General features: G+C 42.3%; 1 protein-coding gene across 3 annotated transcripts in view; it reads right to left on the bottom strand.

Annotated features, from left to right (window-relative positions):
* Kcnab1 (potassium voltage-gated channel subfamily A regulatory beta subunit 1) overlaps nucleotides 1-26,008 on the bottom strand; it is a 380,966-nt gene that overhangs the window by 208,721 nt on the left and 146,237 nt on the right. The window contains exon 1 of one of the 3 annotated variants that reach the window (XM_051157259.1): nucleotides 18,299-19,596. The exons of the other annotated variants lie outside the window; for them this stretch is intronic. Within the exon in view, the coding sequence (XP_051013216.1) occupies nucleotides 18,299-18,519 (221 nt within the window). The 5' untranslated portion in view covers nucleotides 18,520-19,596. Of the gene's footprint in view, nucleotides 1-18,298; nucleotides 19,597-26,008 lie in introns of those variants that run through there. 3 annotated transcript variants of the gene reach the window in all.

Genomic DNA, 26,008 nt, shown 5'->3' with positions numbered 1-26,008 from the left:
TACTCACTCAATTTCTTTTAATCCATGATTGATATCATCAAAAAAGTTTTCCCAATCTTTGTCAGTTGTACATCTGACAGAAGACGAGTATCTAGACTATATAGAAAACTGTAAACACTAAAATGAAGAAAACAATCTAATTAAAGATAGGCTCTTAAAGCCAGATGTGGTGGTACATGCTGTAATTCCAGCACTCAGGGAGGTAGAGGCAGGTAGATCTGTGTGTTCAATGCCAGCCAGCCTGGTTTACAAAAGTGAGTCTAGGACAGCCAAAGCTACATAGAGAAACCCTGCCTTTAAAAAAAGAAGGTGGTAGTGGTGGTGGTGGTGGGGATTCTGGAATGTTCTCAAGAAAAAAAAAAACCCACAAATAACCAGTAAACATTTAAAGTGTTCAGCATTCTTAGCCATCAGGCAAATGCAGCTTTCAAGATTCCATTCACCCCAGTCAAAATGGCCTTCATCAGGAATTAAAATGACAACAAATTCTGACAACGATGTGGTACGTTGTGTGTGGAAGTATAAACAGGTGCAGGCAGTTTAGAAATCAGTCTGTAGCAATCTCATAAAACTAGAACTATAACTACTATAATACCCAGCTATATTGTTCCTGGGAATATACCCAAAGGACTTTATATATTCCTACAGAGATACTTGTATGTCTGTGTCATTGCTCAGCTATACAACATGTAGGGGATGGAATCAACATAGATATCTATAAACTAATGAATAATGAAAAGATGGTATGTATATGCATTGGACTATGACATTGCTGCTAAGAAAAATGAAATCGCAGTATGTTTAGATAAATGAATGGAAATAAAAAAAATTATACAGAGTGAGGCCATACAGGCTCTGAAAAACAACACATGTTCTCTCTCATATGCAGATTTTTAGCTTTGAATCCTTTGTATGTTTTTACCTGGAGTGGATGCCAGCAAATGAAATTATGGCTATTGGTGGTAGATATATTAAGAGGGAAGAGGACAGTAGGATCCAAGTAGATGAAAGGATAGAGGGCGAATATTATGGACAGAAAAGTCTGGGTAGTGGGATGATGATGATGGAGAAACAAGAAAATGGGAAGGGTTAACCAAAATGTTTCTGGAAAATATCTGTATGGAAATCTATAATCTTGTAACACAAGTAAAAATTGTAATAAAAGGATAATAGAATACATGCACAGGGGAGAGTGAGGGCTAAAAGATTAAGTGGGGATGGAGCAGGGGGCAGAGAGGTAGGAGGAAGGAGGTGGTGGACAGAAGGTAAACCAAAATTAATGATATATGAAGCTTTATGAAAACTTACTAGTTTGTAAGCTAATAAAAGTATCATTAAAAAGGAGTGTGAGAGGAGTTTTCCTGATGAACAATGCTGCTCCCAGAAGACATAGGTTGTTAATTGAAAATCTCAGTGTTAACCATGGGTTACCTATGTATGAGTCAAGAAGTCTTCAGAAGCACCCAGAACATTGCATGCTATTGACACTGCACTTGGTTGCCTAGTAGATGGTAAGAATTTGTTGCTATGAATATTACACCTTTTGTTTGTAGGGTACAGAGAAATCAATCTCGAATTGATAAAGACACTCACTCCTTGCTGGCTAGCTTTCATAGTGCTGGAAGGTACTATGTAGCTGCTGGGGTAGAAATGACATCAATGGTCTTATATAGTGCTGGACCCTGCATCCTACAGCACTGACCTATGAGAAAAGGTGTGCTCAATGGATCAATACTAGCAAGGCTGTTGGCAGGAGTAACCAGTCATTCTCTTGATGAGATTTGAGGCTTGCTCCACAAGAGGGAATTCATCTCTGATAGTGTAAACTTAGTTAAAACTCATAGCTATGGAGGTCATAGACCCTGGGGGGTGGGGGGGAGAAGTCTGCTTTCATTGCTTTTTGAAATAATCATGTCATCAAACTTACTTCTAAATATTTGTGCTCATCCCTAAAGATTAGGGTTTCTCCCAACTTTGGACATAGATACTTCTTTCTGCACTGGGCAACAGTTATCGCAGAGACTAATAACTGCTCAAAGGCTGAGAATAAGTGATTGAGATATCTGTATCAGTCTACCACCCACAAAGATCCAAGCAACATCGTGGAAAAGAGGGTGGAAAAAACATAAGAACTGAATGATGGTGAGGATGCGGTGAAAGCCCATCTTCTGCACATCGCATGGTTGGTGTATACATGAGCTAACTTCAGGAGTGGTTACCTATACAAGACATGCACATGAAAGAGCCAGTTAAAAAGTCCACTCTGGATAGGAGATGCTCTACCAAGGCCCCATCCTTAGCCAAGGAGCTGTTGGCAGATGATGGGTGCCATGGGGAGGGACAGTCAATTTTCTTTGGGTAGTAGCCAGCCACTGGAAGGTTGCCCATTGCCTGGTGGATGACCCTACACCCATGGGCATATGGAAAACACTAACTACATTTAGTGGGTTAAAAAATAATAAAAATTTAAAATATGTAAAGGATGACATGAACCTGGGAAGAAAATGTATTGGGGAGTTCTGATTGGAAGGGGTGAGCTGGGATGCAATCAAGATATGTGGAATACATGTGTGAAATTTCAAAGAGTAAACAAAAACATATTGTTTAAAATGCTTCTGTATGCTCTGTTGAAATCATGACTTCCATGACCTTCTATCTTCTGAACTATTTATTTTCATAACAAGTGATGGCCCTGATATGCTAAACACTTATTGTCTGGCGTTCTTTCTTTCTATTTTAATTTCTAAGCTTCAAAGGCAAAAGCTCTGTTTTTGTTCACTTCCTTATCATCAGTACCCAGAGCAGCACCTGGCATGCAGAGCTGGTGCCCGGGGAGTGTTTGTTAATGAATCAGCTCTTTTGAGCCCACTGGTCTTAGTAGCTAAGAATCCATATTCACACACGTGGTGCTCTGTCGGGGACTTTCTATTCTGTACAATTCCTACTCCATTTGGAGTAATAACAAATAGGTGGAAAAAGGAGTTCTAACAGCAAGAACATGTCCAGTCTTCTGCCTCCTGCGGCATTATGATTGGAATAAAGCCTGGTAGTCAGCAATCGTCCTGTCCATCAGTGACTTTCCATTTATACAGTTGTTCTTTCTTTGGCCCAGAGACAAATGGAGCCACTTTGGTTTCTCTTTCTCAGAGCTGAGATGGAGTCTCCAGAGCATGTACTAAGCCTTAATCTTCTCATTAGGGTCTACTCTGTACTACAAACTCAACTTCAACTTTAATAAATTTCTCCCATATTCTCAGTGAAGACACCAATTCATCTTCTGAAGAAAAAAAATGTACTTGTTATGGGGAGATTTGTTTCCAAGAAAATAGTTTCTAATCCTGTGACAGTGGAAAAACAAAAATGAAATGATTAAAAGAAATCCAAACTAGAGAAGCTCCCTATTTTCATAAAAATAACTTCTGTTCTGCTCAAGTCAGGAGTCTCTGCATGGCTAAGTCTGGAGACTCATCTCTGCACTACGAAGCATATGTCCTTGCACTGCTTGGCTGGTGTCCCGTCTTGAAATGATGCCTGGATTCTCAGTCTACTTCTCCTTCCCCATCGTGCAATGTGCAGGCAAAGAAAGAATCCTGGGCTAAAATTCTCAGGTATTGAAAGTGTTACAGCTGCTTGTGTGTGTGTGTGTGTGTGTGTGTGCGCGCGTGTGAACTGTGTTAACTTGAAGCCAAGGGACCACACCTCCCCCCGACACACACACAATTTTTCCAAGCTTAAAGGAAATTTAACTTTCAGACAATGTTGATTTACTTGCAGCTCCTTCCTTCATAGTGCTGCTAGAGTTGGGTCAAAGTCCTGGGTGGTATGCTCCCAAGCACCAAGGAATGAAACTTCTGTTCATAGAACACCTCATCATGACTGCCAAGCACTATTGGTCAACCATCCATGGGTACCACAGAGAGAGCCTTTGTTCTAAACCATGGGGGAGTTCTTGACTATGCTGATTTCAAGCCACATAGCAGCCACTCTTAGATATTGGGAAAGACTATGGACTCATGGCTTGGGAATCCAGTCTGTCTTCTAGCCCAGGATCACCCACTTTGAGACTGTACAGAGGGCTGAGACTGTACTGTGAGGAATTAGGGCTCACAAAACCCACAGGCTCTTTACCAGACCCTCTAAAGGCAGAATCTCTGTGTGATCTGTGTAAAATGTCTCCCAAACCACATTCCACAATGTGCTTAGATGTCTGGAATCAAACACCATATTTGTTCAATCAAGGAATCCTACAACGTGCTTGAGACATCTCACACTGGCATCTTCGGACGGTGTCCCCTCACCAGCTCTAGAGTAACTCAACCAGATCCTTCTCTGGAGATTCATCTTAGAAGAAAATGGAGCTCCCTGAACTGGGGTTTCATGTGGCCTCAGTGACTGGGCTCTGGCAGGGTCTCCATCTCCCAGGCAGCTAAAGTCATTGAGAGAAGGACATTATGACCTTATATGCCCCACAGAAACTTCAGTTAGTCCCCTTGTACATGGGGTTTTGATCAACACCAAACATTCATTGTCACAAAGGTGAGGCTTAGAAGTTTTATATCATATTTAGAAATTGGTAATTTCAAACCTATAACCATTGTTTATCAAAATACACAAGGTCCCCAAGGTATAGTGTTTCAGCGGATATTTCTGTGACTTGATGTGACATTGCTTAGGGAATATGGCTTTACAAACCACTTTGCTTTTAGTAACCTGATTTGTAAAAGATCAAGTGATAAGTCTATTTTATGAATTCCTATTCTTAGCAGACCGACAAAAAAAAAAAAAAAAAAAAAAAAAAAAAAAAAATCAAAGGCTCAAGCAGTCTGTGCACTATCATCCCCCAGGACCCTTCGCATTGCTGCATGCTCTCTTTCCGAACAAGAATGAATAGGTAGCCAATGTTTCTGGAGGACATTTGTATTCTTTAGTGTCAGCACAAGACATGGTACTTGCACCCTTAAAGTCTCTCTTTGCTCGGTGCCTTTACTCTTCTTTTTCTCTTGTGATACATGCAATTTCGAGAACCACCTTGACCTTTCTGGAACAAGCTGGTTACAGGTTAGTATGACAGAAACTTGGTGCAACTATTGGGGTCTGCCTAGTCATCATGGCAGAATAATTTAGTAGATCAGAAGGACAAGCCATGCTATTCAGCAGCCCAGGCCAATAGCAAACAAGATTTCTAGCTTCGAAGGGAAAAATGACAATCATGAATATGAAGAGAGAAGATGTGATAAGAATTAAGACTGTCTTGAAAGCCAGGAGGGGTCTACCGTAATACACAGAAACCGTTGAAGCTTACGCAAGCTGAATCATTCAGCTAGCCAGCAAACCTTTTCTGAGCACTTACAATATACCAGGTGGCTATGTGCAGACTGGGAGTGACTAAAACAGTTCTATTCTGAAGAAATAAGTGCTAAAATTTAGGACCCTATTGCCAAGATGCTGTATATGCTCAAAGACCTTTTTCTTCCTGTCCTCTTGCAAATATATCAATGGGATTTATAGTTAACAATTTCTACTTTGCATGTATTACTGCTGAAATCTTCAAAACAATTGGAAGCCCGAAAAGGTGTTGCCAGATGCACTTTAAGGGCCTGATAGCAAAGACAAAGCTGGTTAAATGGTACTTTTTTGCAACATGCTCTTACCAAATCATTAACCTTTTCTGCTACACAGAGGGGAAACTGCAGTTGGGATGTAAAGTAAATACATAAATTAATAAACAAAAGCATTCATGTACACACACATGTGCACTCAATCTTAATAGTAGGCTAAATATACATGATGAATAATTGTCAAAAACTACTTTGGAAATGTTATTTCACCATCAAGATATAAATCTGCCAGCTTAAATTTGAAGATGGACTCTTTTCTTTCTTGAGAATAATGAGCCTAGGCTGACAGAAGTAAAAGCCAAGAAGCCCCACACAGTGGCTGTGCTTTCCATCAGCCTGGAGCTTTTGCAATTAGCTCTGCAATCTTCAACACATGTTCTTTGCGCCACTGTGACCTCTGGGCCTGCCTCCGGCCTGCTTTCTGGGCCTTGCAGAGATGGGAACCGTAAACATATGGATGTTCCACTGCCTCACACTAACAGAGGAAAGCAAATCTCAGCCTGGAAACACCATGCACCGTTGTCAGATAGCCTAAGTCACGGAGTAAGCAGGCATGCTCATCAGTGTGAGAGACAGGAAGCCAGGAGCCTGAACTAAGAGGGGGAACCAAGAGGCCAGTATTCCTGACTGCACATTGTGTCACTCAGCTCCAGACTTTGCCCCAGTTTCTATTATTACTAAAGGACATAATTCCATAAGTGACACTCCATCAGACTTTCCCCAAGCCCGAAGATAATGCTAATTAAATTTGTTCAAATCTTTGGTTTAAATGTTTACATGAGGCAATCAGCATAAAGTACAAATGTATTGGCAAAGAGTGTTCTTTATGTAGTCTGATGGCTAGAAAACCCCCCATAGCTAAGATATTTCCATTTCAAAAGAAGGGTAGACCATGCTGATAGGCTGAGCAGGAGTAATCCACAGGCAAAATTATACACTACTATTTTTGACTGTTTACAGTTCTAAACTAATTGTTAAAATAAGGCCAAACACTGTGATTAGTAATACCACCATGGGGCAGTACTGCTTTCCGGCTAAGAAATGAGACTGAAGGATGCTTGCTGAGCTCACCACGTTGGCTTCCCTAGTGACCACCAATGACTTACAATCGGGCGGATTCATTAGCGCCGTGAACATGTTTTTCAGTCTCTTTGTTGTTCTTTTCTGTTGTCAGCAGTAATCAACATCACCATAGTCATAATAAGCACAGGTAACATATTTTGTGTGAGACAACAGATTCCGTTGACAATAATTTAGAATACATCAAGAGGGAATAACCAGCTTGTTATTCTCTCTTCTATCCTCAGGCTTCCGGTATCTTTTTTACTCTAAACATTTTGTCATTCTGTTCTGCCCTTACAAAGAAAATAATAACAGGTTACAGAAAACGTACAGTTATCTAGCCATGAGAAGGGTTCTATGGCAAAGCTCCTCACTTCCATCTTAGAATGACCTCTGCTGTAGTTAATTTCTGCCCCACACTTTGCCTCCTAGCTCTGGCTTGCTGGGTAGCAGCACAATTCATCATCAGCAGGACCCAAAGGGGCTGTTTCCCTCTTCCTCAGGTCTTGTATTTACTATAGCTCCTAGGGAAAATAAAAATATTTGGCTAGAGGAGACTGACTTATAAACCAAGCTTGAATTTTAGCTCTTGAATCCTCTAATTTCTGAGTTTGCCTTTTAACTCAATTTGATTTGTAGCCACTGATATTTCTCCCCAAACAAGAGGCAACCCAGCACCGTTTGCTCACATCCCAAGAGAGGAGATGGCAATGTACATGTTTGGCACCAAGAGTCTAATCTTTGAAGTCTGTTGCAGGTAGTGATGGGGTACTAGCTGGGCTCTGGAAGGCGATGGAGAACACAGGGAACCACCTCTGTGGATGAGTGTTGTAGCTTCATCCTGTTGCTATGCAACGGTGCTGACCAGCAGAGGCTTGTAGAGGAAAGGGTTCACCTCATCTTACACTTCCAGGTCACAGTCCATTGCTGAAGGAAATAAAGGCTCAAATCCAAGGCAAGAACCTGAAGCTGAGACCATGCAGGAATGCTGCTCGCTGGCTCAGTTTCCGGCTCTTTCCCACATTGGTGTTAGCTAGCTTTTATATGTAGCTTAGGACCATTTGCCCAGGTGAAGCTCATAGTGGGATGCCCAGCCGCCCCCCCCCCAATCCTTATCCATTAACAATCTCTCTCACAGATATTCCCATAGGTTAACCTGATCTAGGCAGTTCCTCGCACGAGGCATCTCATGTCAGATAACCCTAGGCCATGTCAAGCCAACAATCAAAGCTAACTAGGACAGAGCTTCACCAAGGAAACTACATCAGGCTTAAGACATCTGAAAACTTCTGTCAGAATATGTCAGGATTTGATTAATATGAAAAGCTGCTTTGTGATGAAAATAAAATAGCTTAGTGCCTTCAAGTGAATAATATAAAGGCTCAGAAGAAGATATGTCACATCCTGGCAAGAAGCTCCTCCTTTCCCCCTCCACAGCATGGCTCTGACAGACAGCACTAATGGAGAAAGAGCAGCATGGCTTTGACAGACAGCACTAATGGAGCAGGAGCAGCATGGGTGTTATGGAAGGGTGAGGTAGTTCTGTAGAGTACACAGAGCCCTGAGGATGCCTGGCATCAGGGGAAGGAGTCACTGCTGTCATACATTCCCAGGTGCTGGAGGGAGTTAGAACACATCACTGATTACAGTCAGGAGATGTGCAAGCAGATGCATTTCTTGACCTTTGACCATTTTATTTTATTTTAAATTTTTATTAATTTATTCAGATTAAATCTCAGTTGTTATTCCATCACTTGTATCCTCTGGTTCCTGCTTCCCTCCCGCTTTCACCCTATTCCCCTCCCCTAGCTCTATGACCGAGGGAGGATCTCCTCCCCCACTATATGGTCATAGGCTATCAAGTCTCATCTTGGTAGCCTGTTTACTCTTTTTCTGAGTGCCACCAGGCCTCCCCATTTTAATGTTGGTTTGATTCAGCTTGATGGTTATGGCTATCATATTATTGTTCCATTAATATTGCCTAGGTTTTAGTGGTAGAATAAAAGAGGCACACCAAATTTCAGCAACAGATGCCACAATAGTAATTATCAAGGCCCAAACTGTGTAACCCTATTTGTACCAGGTTTATACGGTATAAGCGGGGGTTTTAATTTCGGACTCAGAGCTGAGTTTGTAAATCCCCTTTGCCCTGGAACTTCAATGATTTCACTGCTCTGCTGTCTTGCCTCACCTCAGCAAGTCTTACACTCTAGAGTACTGATTGGGAAATGGTGCTTGTTCCTCGGGGTCTTTTTACGTCTGCTTTCTTACATCCATGTTCATATCATCTGAGGCAGGCTCTAATATGTTGAAGGGCTGTGAAGAACATCTCTGCCCTAGTCACTGAACCCGAGAATCTGTTTCCTTCTCTGCGGAAGGGTCTTTGTAGGTATAATGAAGCGAGACAGAAAGATTACCCTGGATTGCCAAGAGTGGCCTGCTGTTACCAGATACATTCTTGTAAGAGTGGAGAAGAGGGTCAAAGTTAGAAACAGATGTAAAGACAGAAGCCAAAGTTGGAGTGATATGCTTGAAGATGGAGGAATGATTCACAGGCCAAGGAATGCAGGCAACCTCTGCAAGCAAGGCAGAAGAGGGAAGGCAATGGCTTCCACATGGAAGCTTGTGGAAAGAATATAGCCCTGCTGGCTTCTGCATTCAGACTTCTCACGTCTACGTGAAAGAAAAAGAATACATGGTAGGCCTAGATTCATGGTAATTTATTAAATAGAAAAATTACACGCATAAAATTTCTATTTGCTTTTAAAACATCGGTGTGTGTGTGTGTGTGTGTGTGTGTGTGTGTGTGTCTTTGTGTGTGTGTGCAACACAGTGTGCTTGAGGAAGTTGGAAGATGACTTGCATCCTTCCTTTACCATGTGGGTCCTGGGGATAAAACACAGGCCATCAGCTACGATGACAAGCATATTTACCCTCTGTGCCATCTCAGTGGCCCCAGCTTTGCTCAGTGGCACTGTGTCTCTCTTTAACTCACCTCTGACTCTAAAATATGACCACAGACTGTTCCACTGAAGCTTTCAGGAGCTATCTGGCATGAAACCAAACCTTTAGCCAAAATTCCCTTGTTCCTTTAAGAATTATCCTGAGAGCCTAGGAAACACTAGGCCTCCTCCCAATTCCCAGAGGGCTGCCTCCAGAAAAATTGTATTTGAGTAAAAGCAAAACATGATTTATGTCACAAGTGAGTAGTTATGTGGTTGACTGTGCATCGCCCAACTCCCTCATTGTATGTGGATCTCATAATAATAGTCGTTTATTTCTTCATCTTTAAAATGGAACAAATATTTTGCTTCACAATGAAGGCCCTTTGAAATAAAGCTACTAAGATTCTTCACTAGCACTTGTAGTTTGTGAGTAAATACTGATGCTAGAATGCAGAAATGCTTGTGCATACAGGGGTAGGAAATGGGGTGTTAGTGAGTCAGGGAGCCTGGTTGTACTAACTGCCCCAGAGAAACCTGTGCTGGGTCTTGAGCTGAGGGAGAAGCAGCCCTCATTAAACCCACATTACTTCTTCAGTTGAGTTTTATAATGAGCTTGTTGTGACCTCGGCCCACAGATATTAAAATAAATCCAGTAACATGAAAACCTAGCTTAAAATGAAAATTAAGCTCAAAAAAGTGAGCGCCAGGCACTTAATATAATATACTTCTTGGGAGTTTTTCTTATAACAGCTCTGAGAAACCACATAGGCCTACCAGAAGACGCTAGCTCATCCTGGAGGCTTGAGTCCCTTCTGGCACACAGTCCTGAAAGATGCCAATGGCCAATTCAGAAAAATTTTCTTCTTGATTAATAGTTTTCATATGCAATTGCTTTATATCTATTGGCTAAATATGTTCTCTATATCAGTACCCCTGAGTACTAAAGAAATGGCTCAGTGTTTAAGAGTTCTGTCTGCACTTCCAGAGGACCCGGGTTCAATTCCAAGCACCCATATGGCAGCTCAAAACAGTCTGTAAGTCCATCCAATTCCAGCACTCTTACACTGACATACATACAGGCAAAACATCAAAGCACATAAAATATAAAATGAATTAAAGATTAAAAAAAGTACTCGAGAAAGTATAATAATGTCATTATAAAGTATTAGTTTTCTTATCTAAATACTCAGCTATTATTGGAATTTCTGTATGAAACCTTTTCCTATTTCTTTATTATGGGAAACTTCAATTGGCACCATATAACCTTTAGAGTTGATGATCTTATAAAGTGTTCAGTTTGTCACAGCATTGTTAGACCCCACTACTCTACAAGGCAAGAATACTTTTGGATGTTCCATACCACATTTTTAAATATTAGTCAAAATGCCTTTTCTCCTCTTTCAATGAATAAACCTGATCAAGTAATGAAAGCAAAGATCCAGAGAAGTTTCTGGATCAGGTAGCCTTGCTGTTCTGTGCTGCAATGTCCAGTTGTATCCAACACTGAAGGACTTAAAGAAGACGTAGTTGTCATGTGAAAGGGTTAAACAAGAGACACAAGCACAGTTGAATTATAAAATGAGATCTAGAAGGAATGGAAAGGGCTAGAACCATTCCGGAAATTAGGAGGCTGCCTTGTGATAATGGTTTTCAAGTGCCGGAACCCTCATGAGGCAGGAAATTACAGCCAGCTAATTTTCCTTTCACTGGAGAACAGGCACAGAAGATTCCAATGCAGCTTTTAAAGAGGGAAACCTTATCAGCAGGGCTGTTGTGTAACCCTGAACGGTACTGAGTCTTGGATGGTCCAGCAGTGAACAGACAGGCCATCCAAGCAGATGCAAGGACCAAAATGGAAAAGTTCCTCTCCCCAGTGTCTACAGGAGGTTGCTTCTCTGTGCATCCCTCTGTGCATCCCTTGTTTTCTTGCCACTTAGCCCTTTGTCTAGACAAGAGACAAGGATTCCACAATGCTCACCCTTTCCTTCCCCCACCCCTCCCCCCAGGAGGGAAGAGCTCAATGAATAATCTGATTCTGAGAAATACAAGCCAAACTTTTCGTGGCTGCTGTGAGAGGAGATTATACAGTATTTCTTCAGAAGCTTTATAAGTAGTTGCTGCATGGAGCAAACTAGGAAAGCAGGGCAGATTTGTCACAAGGGCTGGACCAGATGGCCCATGCACGTTCTCTCAGAGTCCTCCCTAGCTGTCAATTCCAGCAAATAAAGATCACTGCTGGGCTCCTGGTTTGGTCTCCAATCTGGGTAACAGGAAATCAGCAGGCGATGATGGTTAAATGTATTTCAATTCTCATTTTCAGGCTCCAAGTTTGCAAAGAGCTCTCTAAAAACACAGAAGGTGTCAGTCCTGAGTGGTCAGATGAGTATTTCTGTCTAGCACTGACTGTTCACCTGCCCATGGGTTGGTGAATCCCTTTCTGGGGCATCGGTACTTTAGATGCTGTGATGATACCTACATTGTCATCTGGAGGTTAATGTATGTCCAGATTTAGATGTGCAACAGCGTAGATTTGCTGTGGTGGCACTTTGGAGTCATTTGCTTCTTCTCCATGTTAAAAAAAAAATGGGCCAGGACCCAGAAGCTGCAAAATAAAGGCTAAAGAAACATCAAACATCAGGAGGCTTGAGTTTGACCTTTATCACCCCATCCACTTAATTTCCTGGGTAACTTTGTGAAAGCGGTGTTCTCTATAAAGCCACGTAACTCCATAAGCTGGTATGCGAGATTCCTTCAGCAGTGCCCACTGACAAATGATTTACTTACAGTGGCCATACTGTATTAATGGCTCTCAATATTGAAAATATCTAAAGTACATCTAAGTTCATCATAAATTGGCCTCCATACTCTTTTTTCTAATTCTGGAGAGTGAAAAATTGGCGACAAAAGTATTTCTTAAGCATGAAACTCAATTAACCTTTATATGGAATCATTTGTATCAGGTCTAATTAGTATTTGTCTCAATGGCTTTGAACATCTTTAAAGTATTTATTCATACACATGAGGAGGTGCAAGGACACGTTCCCAGGAGTCAGTCCTCTCCTACTGTGGGTTCCGGGTGAAGCCAGCTTTCAGGCTTGCACAGTGTCTTGCTGATCCAGCTTTGAGATTCTTAAAGAACACTTGTGAACCAATGTTTATGAATTCTAATTCTATTATTTTCATAAAGGTATTTTTTCTTGCCTAATAGTAGTTTTGAGACATACTCAAGGAAACCAAGATTCCTATATTTCAGTCAAATTTCTTTGCCCCAAATGTCATACTGTCCACTTAGTAGCCTATCAAAGAAACACTGTTTAACTGAGTTTGTAAAATCAAAGTGAATCTTGGGAAATCTGATTTTTTTTCTTTTGAAATTGATGGAGTCCTTTTCTCCTTTCTGAACATTTATCCAATTATCATAAATGGAAAACTTTGCAGAAATGAAAAGCAGAAGATTTTCTCTGACTCGATGCCACTTCCAAGGACAGCCATCAAGGGAACTGAAGATTAAAGACTCCATGTGGAGCGACCAAACCCAGGGCTACAGCAGAGAGACGAGATGCTTCTGCAGGTTCTGTGGACCAATTCCTGCACACACACACATGTGCACAAGCCTGGGCAGCAGCACATATAGACATAGGTGCACACGCCCACCCCCACATTTATAGAGCCATGGAACTTGGACATTTGCCTGACAGCATCCGGTGCAGGGGGGGGGGTGAGAGGGGGCAGGGGCTATCCTCCTACCGTTTTCTCACCATCCCATGGATGCCAGACTTCTGACTGCTGCCTTGCAGAGGTGGAATAAACTCTATGAGATTGACTCAGCGACTACTTTTTAGGAAGCTTCCCCCACCTCTTCATTCTCACCATTTGGCTTTGAGGCCAAGAGGAAAGCCCACACCCAGGGGTGTCAGTGCAAATCATAATGGCATTCACCAATTTTTCCCTCATTAAAACTTTGGCAGTTTAAACAATCAGGCTATACTCCCTTCACTGGACTAAACTCAAATATTTCCATCTGAAACATAATTACAGACCTGGTTCTTCTTTGCATATTTTCAGCCCACCTTTTCCTCCCACTTTTCTCACATGAATGTGCGCGCGCACGCACACACACACACACACACACACCACCCCACATCCCCCTCCACACACCCCACACCACACACACACACCACACACACACCACACACACCACACACACACACCACACACACCACACACACACACATACCACACACCACACACACACCATACACCACACACCACACACACACTGCCTTTTATCTAATCAGCTGAGATTGATCTTTTCTTTGAATTGCTTTGATTCAAAATCCACCCACTACTTGTGGGAGGTACAGGGCAGATGCAATGCGTGCTTGAGAGATGCAACTGCGAGAAGTGGCACAGAAGAGGCATCTGGGATAGGGTCTGTGTCTTCTCCGTGCAGTTTTGATTTTGCTAAGATCTAGAGTGCTATGAAATTCAATGCACAGTCACTTATTTCAGACCTAAACTCTTAGGTCTTGGGAGAACTGTCAGAGTAATTGTTGCCTAATTGAACTGTGAGCAGACACTGCCCAAACTCCTTGGTGGGTTCTCTATTACTGATGGTCGCTCTGTGTCTCGATGCCTCACTCCCCCATCAAGCCTTAGCATGACCCCCTTTGTGGCTATACGAGTCCCTCTCCCCACTTCTCTGAATAAGTCCTTTGAGGGGAGAAAAGGCCATTTCTAAAAGACAACATTCTGTATGTTTCCAATTATATAATATTCTTGAAAGAGTGAAATTACGAAGATGAATCACAGACTGGTGAGTACTAAGCAGTAGTAACTGAAGAAGAAGTGATGGGCTTAAAGGAACAGCACAAGGAAGCCTTGTTCTGGGGAAATACTGATTCTTCACTATGGTGAAGCCACATAGATGCATCCAAATGAAGTCATGCATGTCTGGTGAAACCAGAATCAATTATATTTTACAAATCCATTTCCAAGTTTTGAAGCTATAGTGTCGTTGTTACCACTGGAAATTTAATGGGTCATGGAAATTGTCTGTACACTTAAAAAAAAAATTCTTGCACATCTATAATTGTTTTTAAAAGTTTAATGGTAAAATGCAGCTTGCTAAAAACAGGAAAAACTTGTTTTTAATAGAACTTAAAAGGTTATTTACCAGGCATATAAGGCTCTTTTTGCAAAGAAAACTTTACACTGCTGCAAAGCCATATTGAGCCTTGCGCACACCAACTGCAAAGCATGTTTATGTAACTGTGCAGTGTGAGGCTGTATTGTGGTGGCCCAAATATATTCTCCCTAATAAAACTGAATTTGTCAATATTCAAATTGCTGTAGAACTAAAAGAATAATTTCAGCACAGGAAGAAGGGTTTGATAAATACAAGTTCGTTGTTATATAATGGCAGAAGCTACAAACCATGACACACATTAGCAGCTGTAGCACTTTCAAAGGCTCCCTTAAAACAGAACAATCCCCAAACAAGAAAAAAAAAAAGTCAATAGGGAAACCTGGTTCAACCTCTGACTGATTAGCTCTGTGTGGGTTGAAAGGTACATATATATAGTTCCATCTGCCACCTGGAGATCTATCTATATGCTTGAAGAGTTTCCACCAAGTTATCACACAGTGGTGAATGCACAATAAAACCAGGGGGAAAAACGAAATCAAGTGACTGTCATGCATCACCAAAGCACAGAACAGTCTTAGATACAGAGAGGCCCAGAGTAGACGTCAGGAAGAATCTTATTCTTCTGCTAATAGTAACATTTGGACAGCAGTATGTTCTAGTAGATTTTTTTTTCCATAGAAGCCTTGAAAAAAAATAGCCAGTTTGATATAAGATTCTTACACAGTTGTAGTGTAAATATAATTACATTGGCAAAAATATTAATTTTTTCTAAGTCCCCAGATTTATGAGCTCAGGACCTACGCATGGTATTCTTGGCTTTAAGAATTGAGACTGAAAAGTCACAATCACTATAGAAGCAGAAAGAAGGCCACTTATTTCTCAAAGTTATAAGCAAGTCCTCAGCTGTCAGGGAGCACTGACCCATTACAGCAGGCCTGAATCTGGAAGGGTGGGACTGCAAAGTGAGTGGAAGACCTGGGTGGTTACACCGTCAAGGTGAAATCACCTCATATGGGGCAAGAGCACAGGTGACAGCCTCAAACAGATAGGACTATCTCCCTAGCGGATAGCCCTACAAGAGTGAGTCACAACAGGGATTTGAATATCTACCTGCTGATTTCCTTTTTATGTTGCCTTTTCCCAACTTACACTAGTTTCTAAGCTTTGTTTGGCTTTTACATTTGAGTATCCAGTTCTGGTGTAGGGTAGGTTTGCAATACATTATTACTGACAAAATTAATGTATCTTCCCTCCTCAAAATGGCTATGACAATTTTTGCTTAGTAGAGACTTCAAATTCTGGAGGAAACTATGAACAAGATTCTTAGAGTTTTTTCCCCCTAAGGAGTTGGCTGTTTCTAAATATGAAAACCATCTTCAAGAATAAGAATATTATGGCCATAAGTAGTCACTAACTTACTGTACAGGGTCTACCGGGTCTCCTCCAGATTATTTAAACAAACCAATTACTTTCCCTATTGCACAAAACCATTTACTATTTATTCCTAACAACCACTCCATGCACTCATACTATATTCTTGATGAAACAAAAACATAATTCAGGCAATAAAAATATTCCCACTATTTTTGGAAAGACACATATATGTGTGTGTGTGTGTATATATATATATATACATATATACATATACATATATATATAATCACTCTCTTATAATCTCTCTCATGTCACTCTGAGTAGAATTTCAGAGAGGAAAGTTGGATTCACATACACATAAACCACCTGTCATAGCTGAAGTGGTTCTGAAAGAGGAGAGGATTGGAAAAGAGGCATTTTGTTTAGTTCCAGAAGCTCAAGAGTGTTGAAGAACCCAGATTATTGTCAGTGAAGAGTTGTGCTTAGCTGCAAGTGAGGAAAGGCATCTGAGTGAGTGCTCTGCACACTGACCTTCTGGGAAAGAAGCCGGTTACAAGCCAATCTGAGTTCAACTGTATTGCTAGGAAAACAGTACCGAAGAGTGCCTGACTTCAAAAGCCCACGAGGACAAAACCTGTTCCATGACAAGCTCCTGCAACACAACCCTGAAGCTGCAGCTGGCCACAGACAATAGGGGCGTGGCCTTTTAATTTCTGCCTTACAGGGAAAACTCTTTATTGTTCTGCCAAATACCGTCTCACCCTGGACTGCCTTGCTCTTGGACTCTGTCCTGGAGGCAACAGCTTCTGTCTCCCAGAAGCTTAGCTACAGGCTTAGCAGGATCCACCATGCACAGGACTAAGGCTGTGTGTGTGCCATTGCGGCTACATTGAACATGCCAGAGCGGGAGAGACTAAGGTCTCATTTGGGGAAGTCAGTGTGTGAGGTCTCCTATCCACCAAGAAAGCAAGGGAAAGCAAAAGGCTCCCAATGCTGCCTCTTCAGGGGAGTAGACCACAAGTGACTTGTCATGGTGGCTTGTCCTCACCCTACAGTTGTGGCCCAGAGCTTTAGCTACGCCTGGCTTCCTCCCACCCTTATTCAAAGGTTTTCTTTCTCATTGGCTTGAAAACACCAGAACGAGCCTTGGTGTTGCAGTGGAAGAGGTCTCTTAACTCTGCAGGTAAACTTTCATCAAGGTCAACTTTTACCGAGAAGTTTAAATGCTCACTTCACATGGAAAACAGTCTTAAATGTGAAGGATTTTAATTGTACTGAGTTCATCTTATCCGAAATAATGAACAGTTACATCTGCAAATGAGAAGAGCCAAAGACATTGGAGGACATGTCAGCCGCTTCGCTCCTTTGAACCCTCAAACTCTTTTAAACAAGAAGTGCGGCAGTACCACAGAACTAATGTCCAGAGTGCTGGTGCAAAGAAAACACAATCAAGTGGCAGGAGTCACACTATGGAATGGTGGATTTTTCTTTTTAACGACAGGAGGATTTCTGTCTATGAGAACAATGAATTCTTTATGACGCAGGAAATAGAAATACAGACATCCGTGAGCATTGAAAAACTGACCCTCTGTATTTCACAACACTCATTCTTCATTCATTTTGGGCAGTAATTTAGAATTAAATACAGCAGGGCTCACTCTATTGTACCATTATGGGGGTTTCTTGCTGCCACAAACAAAGCTGTGCTTACCATGTTGCCTTGGTCTCTCAAATGCAAGAGTCAGGTACCGGATGGGAAATGTTCTGATAGGATAAGTACAGAATCTGCTGCCTGTGCGCCAAGCAGGACACACACTTCTGCTCCTAACAAACTGTCCTAAGAGAAAAGAGTTTTCAGCTCTTCTGTGTGTTTTCTCCACTGCCTGGAATTCATTACGGTCCTAAGGTGTTCATAACACTTAGAATATACAAAATGAGCAGTCTTAAAATTCGCACACATGCCTGCACAACAAGCACCTTGGGCTTCTCACCCCTCCCCTCCCACAAAGGCTAATTTAAAAGCAAACACCTGAGAATTCTAAATTAGGCAAACCAGCGCTGAGTTAACTCACTCCAAAGCCGGAAGAACTGCCTAGCTGAACTGCAAAGAACACCGAAACCCCGGGGGCAGAGTGATCTCGCATCCATACCTATATTTCATGCCAGTCTGCTTTGCGGTGGACTCTTTGAGAGAAATGTGATGCTGAGGGGTGAAGGTCCCCAGGCTGCGAGCGATGATAGCGACAGTACGGAATTTGGCCCGGGCTGCGTTCACCACATTGGGGGCGGTGGAGCTCTGTTTGCTCAGAAGTCGGTCCTCACCATTTCGGCTCTTCAAATTGTGCTCTGTGCAGGCTATGGAGACTTGCATTGCTTCCCAGGACAGCGCAAGGTCCTCTCAGAACCCCACAGCGCAGGCGGTAGGCAGAGGGTGAACAGTTGGGGGATTTCTGCTGTCTTTTAGCCCCTTTTGCCCCACCTTCCTGGATGCCTTCAGAGGAGTTCCAGCAGCTGACTTCAGAGCCCACAGTGTGTCGGGACAAGCTGCGGTGCAGGACAGAGTCCCCGGGACCCAAAGAAGTAAACAGCCAAGCTGGAAGTTGTCTCAGCAGCTGGAGCGCGGATCAGCCGCCTCAATCTTCCCAGGCTGTGATCGCGGCTGATTAAACAGGCAGATCCATGTGGTCAGGAGGCTGATGCAGAAGCCTAGAGCTGAGCATTCATGGTGACTGCACACAGCCCTGCCTGGAGCCAGTCCGAGGTGCCTGAATGCAGAGGGCTGGCTTCTGGGCGCTGGCTCAAAGCAATGCAGGCATACCGCAAGATGCTCCACCAGCACCCACTGGATCACAGGCAGGATGCTCAACTGGAGAGGAGCATCCCGAGAAGCAGCAAACCGCAAGCCGGGCCCCGCGGACCCATCCACTCTGCCTGTCAACTGCCTCTCTCGCGGGCTCTGGAGGATGCGGAGGTGGAGGCTTCTCAAGACCCCTCTGCACTCATCCTCAGGCAAAAACTGAGGCTCCTGAGCCAGCACTTACTCTGGTTGGCGACTGCATGGAGGAGCTGGAAGGTCCCTTTAAGGAGCGCCTTGCCTTTGTGTGCAGTGGGAAAGATCACTGTGACCACTCCTTACTGGAACAGTACTGGAAGGGCTGTTCCATCAGGGGGCTCTGCCTAGATGCCACCAAATCTCTCTGCAGCAGCATAAGAGTTGGGACGGGCGTAGGCTGAGTGGGGTGCCCCTCTGAGCAGCATGCCAAGCGATTAACAGATTAACACTTACTCTTCTGACTTGCTGGAACACAGCTTGGAATCCTGCTGTGAGCCTTGTTAGCGTTCATTATCTTCTGCAGGTTATTTTTTATGCAGATTAAGTTCAAAGTTTCCTGAAAAGCCAAGGTGCAGTCTCCGTAGAGTCAAGTCCGCTAACTTACTGCAAATCTACTTAGAATGGCAGAGTAGAGACATCTCGGATGCTGCAGGGAGCAGTGAGTCCTCCATGCCAGAAGAGTCAGGTGGGGGTACATGCAATGGGGGAGAAGCAGGTCAGTATCACTGCCCAGAAGGCTCACAAAGGTAGCAGGGTCCATATATACTGCTATGGCCGTAAGGATTGGCAGCAAAAAGTTCCGTCAGCTAAGCCTGAACCCGCATGAGATGCGTATGTTGTCTGGCTGGATGTCCCATGCAGAGCAACTGCCCAAGAAATGGGCTCAGACCAAAATATCACTTGGCTGATAATTTTTCTCTCCATTTGAAGTATGCGAGAAATAACCCCTCCTGTGGATTTATTTAAAGTACGGCTTCTACAAAAGCATCTCTCTAAATGTGATTCCTAACAGACCTCACTGTCAAGCAAGGGGAAACAAGTATTATTTGTAAATACCATCTCTTCAGCAATAAAGGTCAATATGGAACAAAATGCATGAAGCCCCGTCCCTGTTGTCAGGGAACAGACAATCTGGACGAGGAGGACAAAATGCTTAGTATTCAGAGACTAATTATGCTGAAAACAACATTCTACATGTCCACAGGAGGGATACACATGCAAGCACACTGGAATGGAGGAGGAATGGATTTCCTGAGCCCAGACAGCATTCTTCATGTTGATCCACACTTTAGTGAAGTCCCTCTTAGTATCTGACTCTGGTACTGGGACAAGTGACACTGTCTGGAGTTTCAGGAAGAACATGGAGACTCACGGAGCCCTCCAAGAGGCACGAGACTCCCCTGTGGCGGGACAATGGCTCTTATTTGATTAGCAGGGGTAGAGGGAAGCAGTTAGCCCTGGACTGGCATGTACAGGGGTGACAACTCTGCCTTCACTAATTAATAAATAAAACGGCTGGTCTGATCATTTCTTTCCAATCAAATAAAGTTGTAGAAATGAAAATGTCAAGGAGACTCTGTGCTTGTGTTGAGATCCCTTCAAGACATTAGTCTTAACATTTTTGAGCCTGGAGATAAGATTAAACCACATTATGGAATTGTGTCTTTGACCCTCTATACTTTTTGCCCCTCTTTCCTTCAGAAAATATATTGAGAGAAAAAAATTTAGACTGAGCGAGGGTTGAAGGGTTAAATGGGTGCCTCTTCCTTGCACCCAGGTATGCTGGACAGGAATTCTGGGGCACACCTTTGTTCTGTGGAATAAACTGTGGGCCGAGAGGAAGCAGTTCATAGGAACCTTTAGTTTTGCACACTAAGCTAGCTCATTGGAGATGATCAACGTGAGTTGAAAAAGCAGTCAAAATGAGAAGAGGAAGAAGTGGGAGGAATCAAAAAGAACAGCTTTTATAAAAGGGAGGGGGAGGGACAAGGCAGCCTGGGAGCAAGCGATAACCACCAGACCAGAAGGGGCAGGAAGGGGCAGGGACCAGTGTGGCCCCTGGCTGTGAGGGAGGGCTTGTGGGAGGTGGTCAGGGACTCAGCCCAAAGTGCTGTCAGTTTTACCAGAAGGACTGACAGCTTTGAGGACAAAAGAGGCTTGGACATGCTAATCTAGGTGGTATTTAGCTTTGTCAAAGAACTAGTGGGGAAAACACCTAACCACAGCCTAGCCCAGAGCAGGGAAGAGGTTATTTGAGTGAGACTTATAAGGCAGAACACCCCTGACCCCAACAGGGCCACACAGAGTGCTTGGCCTAGGGCAGGCCCTCACTCGATAATACAGAAAAAGGAAGGAATACAGAAGAGGGAGAGAGGAAGGTAGGTAGGATGAGGAGATGCCGTTTCTTGGATAAACTCCATTTCTTAGAAACAACAATCAAAGAAAACCCTGTGCATTCACTTTGAAGCTCAGCCTGTGTACTGAAAAGGAGTGAATGGTAGCCCCACATTGTCTTCCGCTCCTCTCGTGTGTAGTCCAGTGTCCTAGCCTTTGGGACATGCCTCATGAAGAATCAAAGAGATCTGAGGCCGGAGGATGCTCACAGTGCAAGCCTCTTTCTCGCTGACCACAGTGAGCCTTTCATCTCTGACACCACACAGGCATTCTGACAGGCAACCAGCAGCCTCATGGTTTCCCCAGACATCCTCACCTTTGCCAACATTAAGAGAGCAGTCAGTCTCAGGAGCCTGGAAATTAGATAACAGTTGGCTGTAGAGTGCCCATTCCTAACAAGTTTGCTAACAGCCCACATGTTAATTAAGCTGGGGAAATTACACTTGGAATGTGTGTCCTTTTCATTGTCACATAACAGGAGTTAGAGGAATCCTAAGTATGGATTAAATAGACGTATAATATATATGTATATATATACACACACACTATCTATCTACCTATCTGTCTATCTACATATCTATCTATATGTATAGGGCTATTGGGATGGATGATCTCATCCCAAAATTCATGTATTAAAGCCTTGCGCTCCCCCCAGTGTGTCAGCATGTGACTGTATTTGGAAACATTCTTTAAAGATATAACAAGCATAATGAGGCTGTAAGGGTGAACACTAACCCAATATGACAATGTCCTTATGATAAGGACTAGGGGCAGATATGTGAAGACACTGAGCAGAGGGCCATCTACAAGCCCAGGGCAGAGTCCTCAGAAGGGGCCAAGCTTGCTGTCACTTTGATCTCATACTTCCAACCTGCAGAACTGAGAGAAAATGAACTTTTCCTGTTGTAGCTGCTAACGTGTGGCACTTTGTTGTGTAAGGCTGAAGTAATACAGGCAGATATATAATTTATATCTATAATATTGTTCATAAGAAATTATTGGTGCTTACTGACGTACAAGCTCCTAAGGGTCACTATTAGTCACAATGGATGCCATTACATATACTCCACACATCCTAAGCTATTGTTATTAATGTTCTATAGGAGGATAGTGAGTTCCAGCCCTGCCTGGGTAATACAGCAAGACTCCGTCATAAAAACCAAAAGATAGACAAAAATCTATTGATCTGTTCTCTTGAAAGGCAACCGAAATGTTCTCCAAAGAAAGGCTCCACATACAATCCTTTTATTCCTCTTCATAAAGCCATACAGATTCTATATAGTTGCTTTTTAAAAAATAGCATACATTATAAAATAGTAAGTTTCATCATAGTGTATGTGACATATTTTGATCACAGTCACCCCAAATGCCCTCTTATCACCACACTCCCATCCCTACCTTTCTGCTTTCTTGCTGTACGGTGGGTGAATCTCCATTGGAGAGGTCGTAGCTTTTAGGCATATGTAATCATTTCCTTGGTGTTTGATGGTCATCTTAGCTTACCAGTTTTCCTTTGAAGGGCTTGCTCATATTGCCTAAGGCAGGAATCAGCACCCTCAGAGACATCTGGAAGCAGTGGAGACCACCAGTAGACAAAGCCCAATCTTGACACTTCACTTGTAACTTAGGAGTAACCTGCAGCCCTCTTTCACTCCTTTCCCTCAGCTGTAGGATGAGGGAGCAGGAAAGCATCTTTATCTTGAAGACCTCTTCATGTGTGTGCTCTGTTGATGTCATGCCAATACTCCCAGAGGTTGCCACACAGCACAGGACCAAATTATCACTTACTCTTTAGTTTGGCCATGATCTCAGTTGATTCCCAGTAGTTTTAGCGTTAGTGTCAGCCAGATTGTGTCTTGGTAGCAGAGCTATTTAAGAACATACAGGTTTGTGAGTGGCAGTTAAGCATGAAGCTCAGCCTTCCTCTGCCTCTCTCCTTTCCTGTGCTACTGAACAGGATGCTTACGTTGTTGGAGCCTTGGTGCGTTTCCTCATGGAGACATAGTAATGTAAGAGCGTGGCTCTCCAGAGGAGTTGCCCATTATTTGCTGCATTCTCTGGTTGAGGATGTATGAGATGCAAAGAAGGCAAATGCATCCGAGATGACACAGGCAGAGTTCAGATGTAACTGAGAAAGCCTTCCTCTGGATGTTTGGTACTTAGCCACCGTGCAGATTGCACCTCACTCTAAGACTTTCTCTTCAGAAGGATTTCACATTCACCCTCTTATGAATACAGCTTAAAAAGAGACCCTATTACCTTTATGAGTATTAGAAATAAATCCAATGTAGAAGTTATAAATATCAACATTAAAAAAAAATACTTCGTGACTGTTTATTCCCATCCTATTGCTGTAAAATTTCCCAATTACCCAGAAAAATTTTGGTTTATTCAATTTCTTCCCAGTGAGGTCAGAACCAAATATTGTTCACTGGTTCCACTTAGAACTTATGGTGTGTATTCCATTGGAAAGCAGAGCCAGCAGGAGCCAGGAAACATTTAATCATGCAGCCAGGCAAAGTTGGAATTATCCAAAACAGAAAAGAATCTGCTAATATCAGAAGAATTTTAAGCATGAATATGTACAGATGGCAAGCTACTTCCTGTGCCTATAATTTGTGAGCAAAAATATTATGCCATTTATCAAAAATGATCAAAATCTGGTTAAAGAGTTATTTATTATATTCTCACAATGTTAATCGGCCATGAGAATGATCTTGGTCCCATATGTACAGAGACACAGGCTTTAGAATGGCAAATGAAACAGAGATTAGACACACAGATGGCTTTTCTGGTACTAAGAATCTTCTAGATATCCATCTTCCAGCTTTCCTAGAGGAACAGACTTACCAAGGAACTTGGAGCAGGACCCTTGGGGCATATCCGTTCTCACATACCAGATTCTACGCCAGAAACAAAGCACAGTGAACCAAAGGATGTACAAATGTTAGTCCTGGCAAGCAAAGCCAGGGCCAGAAGGCGAGAGGTAGTGTTCTGTTACTGTACTACAACATCCATGGCAACTGGAAATTATTGTCTGAATCCACTATATTCTGAAAAAGATGAGCCACTGAATCTAATAATGTTTTCATAAATGTACATGCTGAAAACATGGTGCTCCAGTATTACATACAGTTGTAGTGAAACTCGCAGTTGAGCTGATTTTGTTCTGCCATCTTCATAGTAGGCTATTTCTCATGTTTTCCAGGAAATCAAATGAAATAGGGGCTTGTATTTTGCCTGCATTTATGAATGTTGTTTTTCTTCCAAATTATTATACATTAATCAGACAACCTGAAATACGTGCTGTATCTTTGGTTAAAAGATTTTCTTGAGAAAGTTAATCCACAGAGAAATTTTTGTCAAAGATAACTAGAGTTACCACATGTAACTCAATTCATGATAAAAATCAACCCAATGGCACATTGCTATTTCCTGTATTACAAAGTGGTTAATTAATTATGCCACAATGCATACAGTTAATTTTCAAGTAATTAAAAAGCATTTTTAGTCTTAGAGTACCTCTCCACAAAAGCACCATTTTATAAACTTAAAATGAACTTATAAAGGAGATAAACTGTTTAGAATACATATCTGAAATATTGCAAGTAAAATGAAGGGGAAATGGAAGAAGAAAATGTTGAGTTGTTTTTATGTTCTAAGGAAAAGCTTCCACACCCATTACCTTGGCCCAGAGGAGAGAGAAAATAAGCTATTGTTAATCATGCCAATCAGCTGAGAATTGTTGTTTAGGTGGCTGGGTGAGCATTCATAATTGCGCTTGCAAAGCTGTAATGAGAGAGGTAGAGTATTTGCTTGCACGCGCTTGGCTCTAGGTTGATCTGAGGTCCCTCTATACACACAAGATGATAAATATCCAAAGAACACGATATGGGGGTTGTATCTTTCAAAACCTACAATGAATTGAATTCCTGCAACCTCCCACAGAAAGCCATCCGTACAAGACGACCAGGTGAAAAAAAAAATTCAACCTCCAAAATGTTACTGAGGCAATAATCACTGTTCCAGTGTGTTCATCTGTTTAGATAAGAAAAGCTGTTATTATACACATCCTTTTGTTTCATGATAGCAATATATCTTGTAAAGGGTCTACCGCCTTGCTCTTTTTATTCTCTTAGGTTTTTGAAATGGAGTTCTTATGAAGCAAGAAGACCTGAGATTTTATGGGGTAATTTTTTCTTTAGTTCTGCCCCTTTAGTAGATGGAGGAAGGTTAATGCAGGTGACCCATGAAGTCTCTCAGCACATCTAACATGAAGGTAATCCTGAGTGCACAGCTGCTCGGGCTATTACAGAAAAAACAGGAAAATATCAGTGACAAAACTAGAAAAACAATTAGCTTTTAATCCTCTTGTCTGACTAATGTGTTCGCTGTTGGATCTGTCCTCCTTCCTTTTCTTCTTTCTCTTTCTTTCCTTCCTTCCTTCTTTCCTTTCTTATTTTCTCTTTTTCTCTTTCCTTCTTTTTCTTCTTCCTTTCTTTCTTTTTTCTTTTCTTTCTTTTTTCCTTTCTTCCTTTCTTTCTTGTTTGTATGTGTTTTGTGAAGCTGTAGTGCTTCACAATAGCTATTTATAACTGTGTAGACGTTAATTGAGATGTAAAGACTTTGGGTC

This window comes from Acomys russatus, chromosome 15 (genome assembly GCF_903995435.1).
Source record: "Acomys russatus chromosome 15, mAcoRus1.1, whole genome shotgun sequence".
Lineage (NCBI taxonomy): Eukaryota > Metazoa > Chordata > Mammalia > Rodentia > Muridae > Acomys > Acomys russatus.
This window is presented reverse-complemented; position numbering and strand designations above follow the sequence as displayed.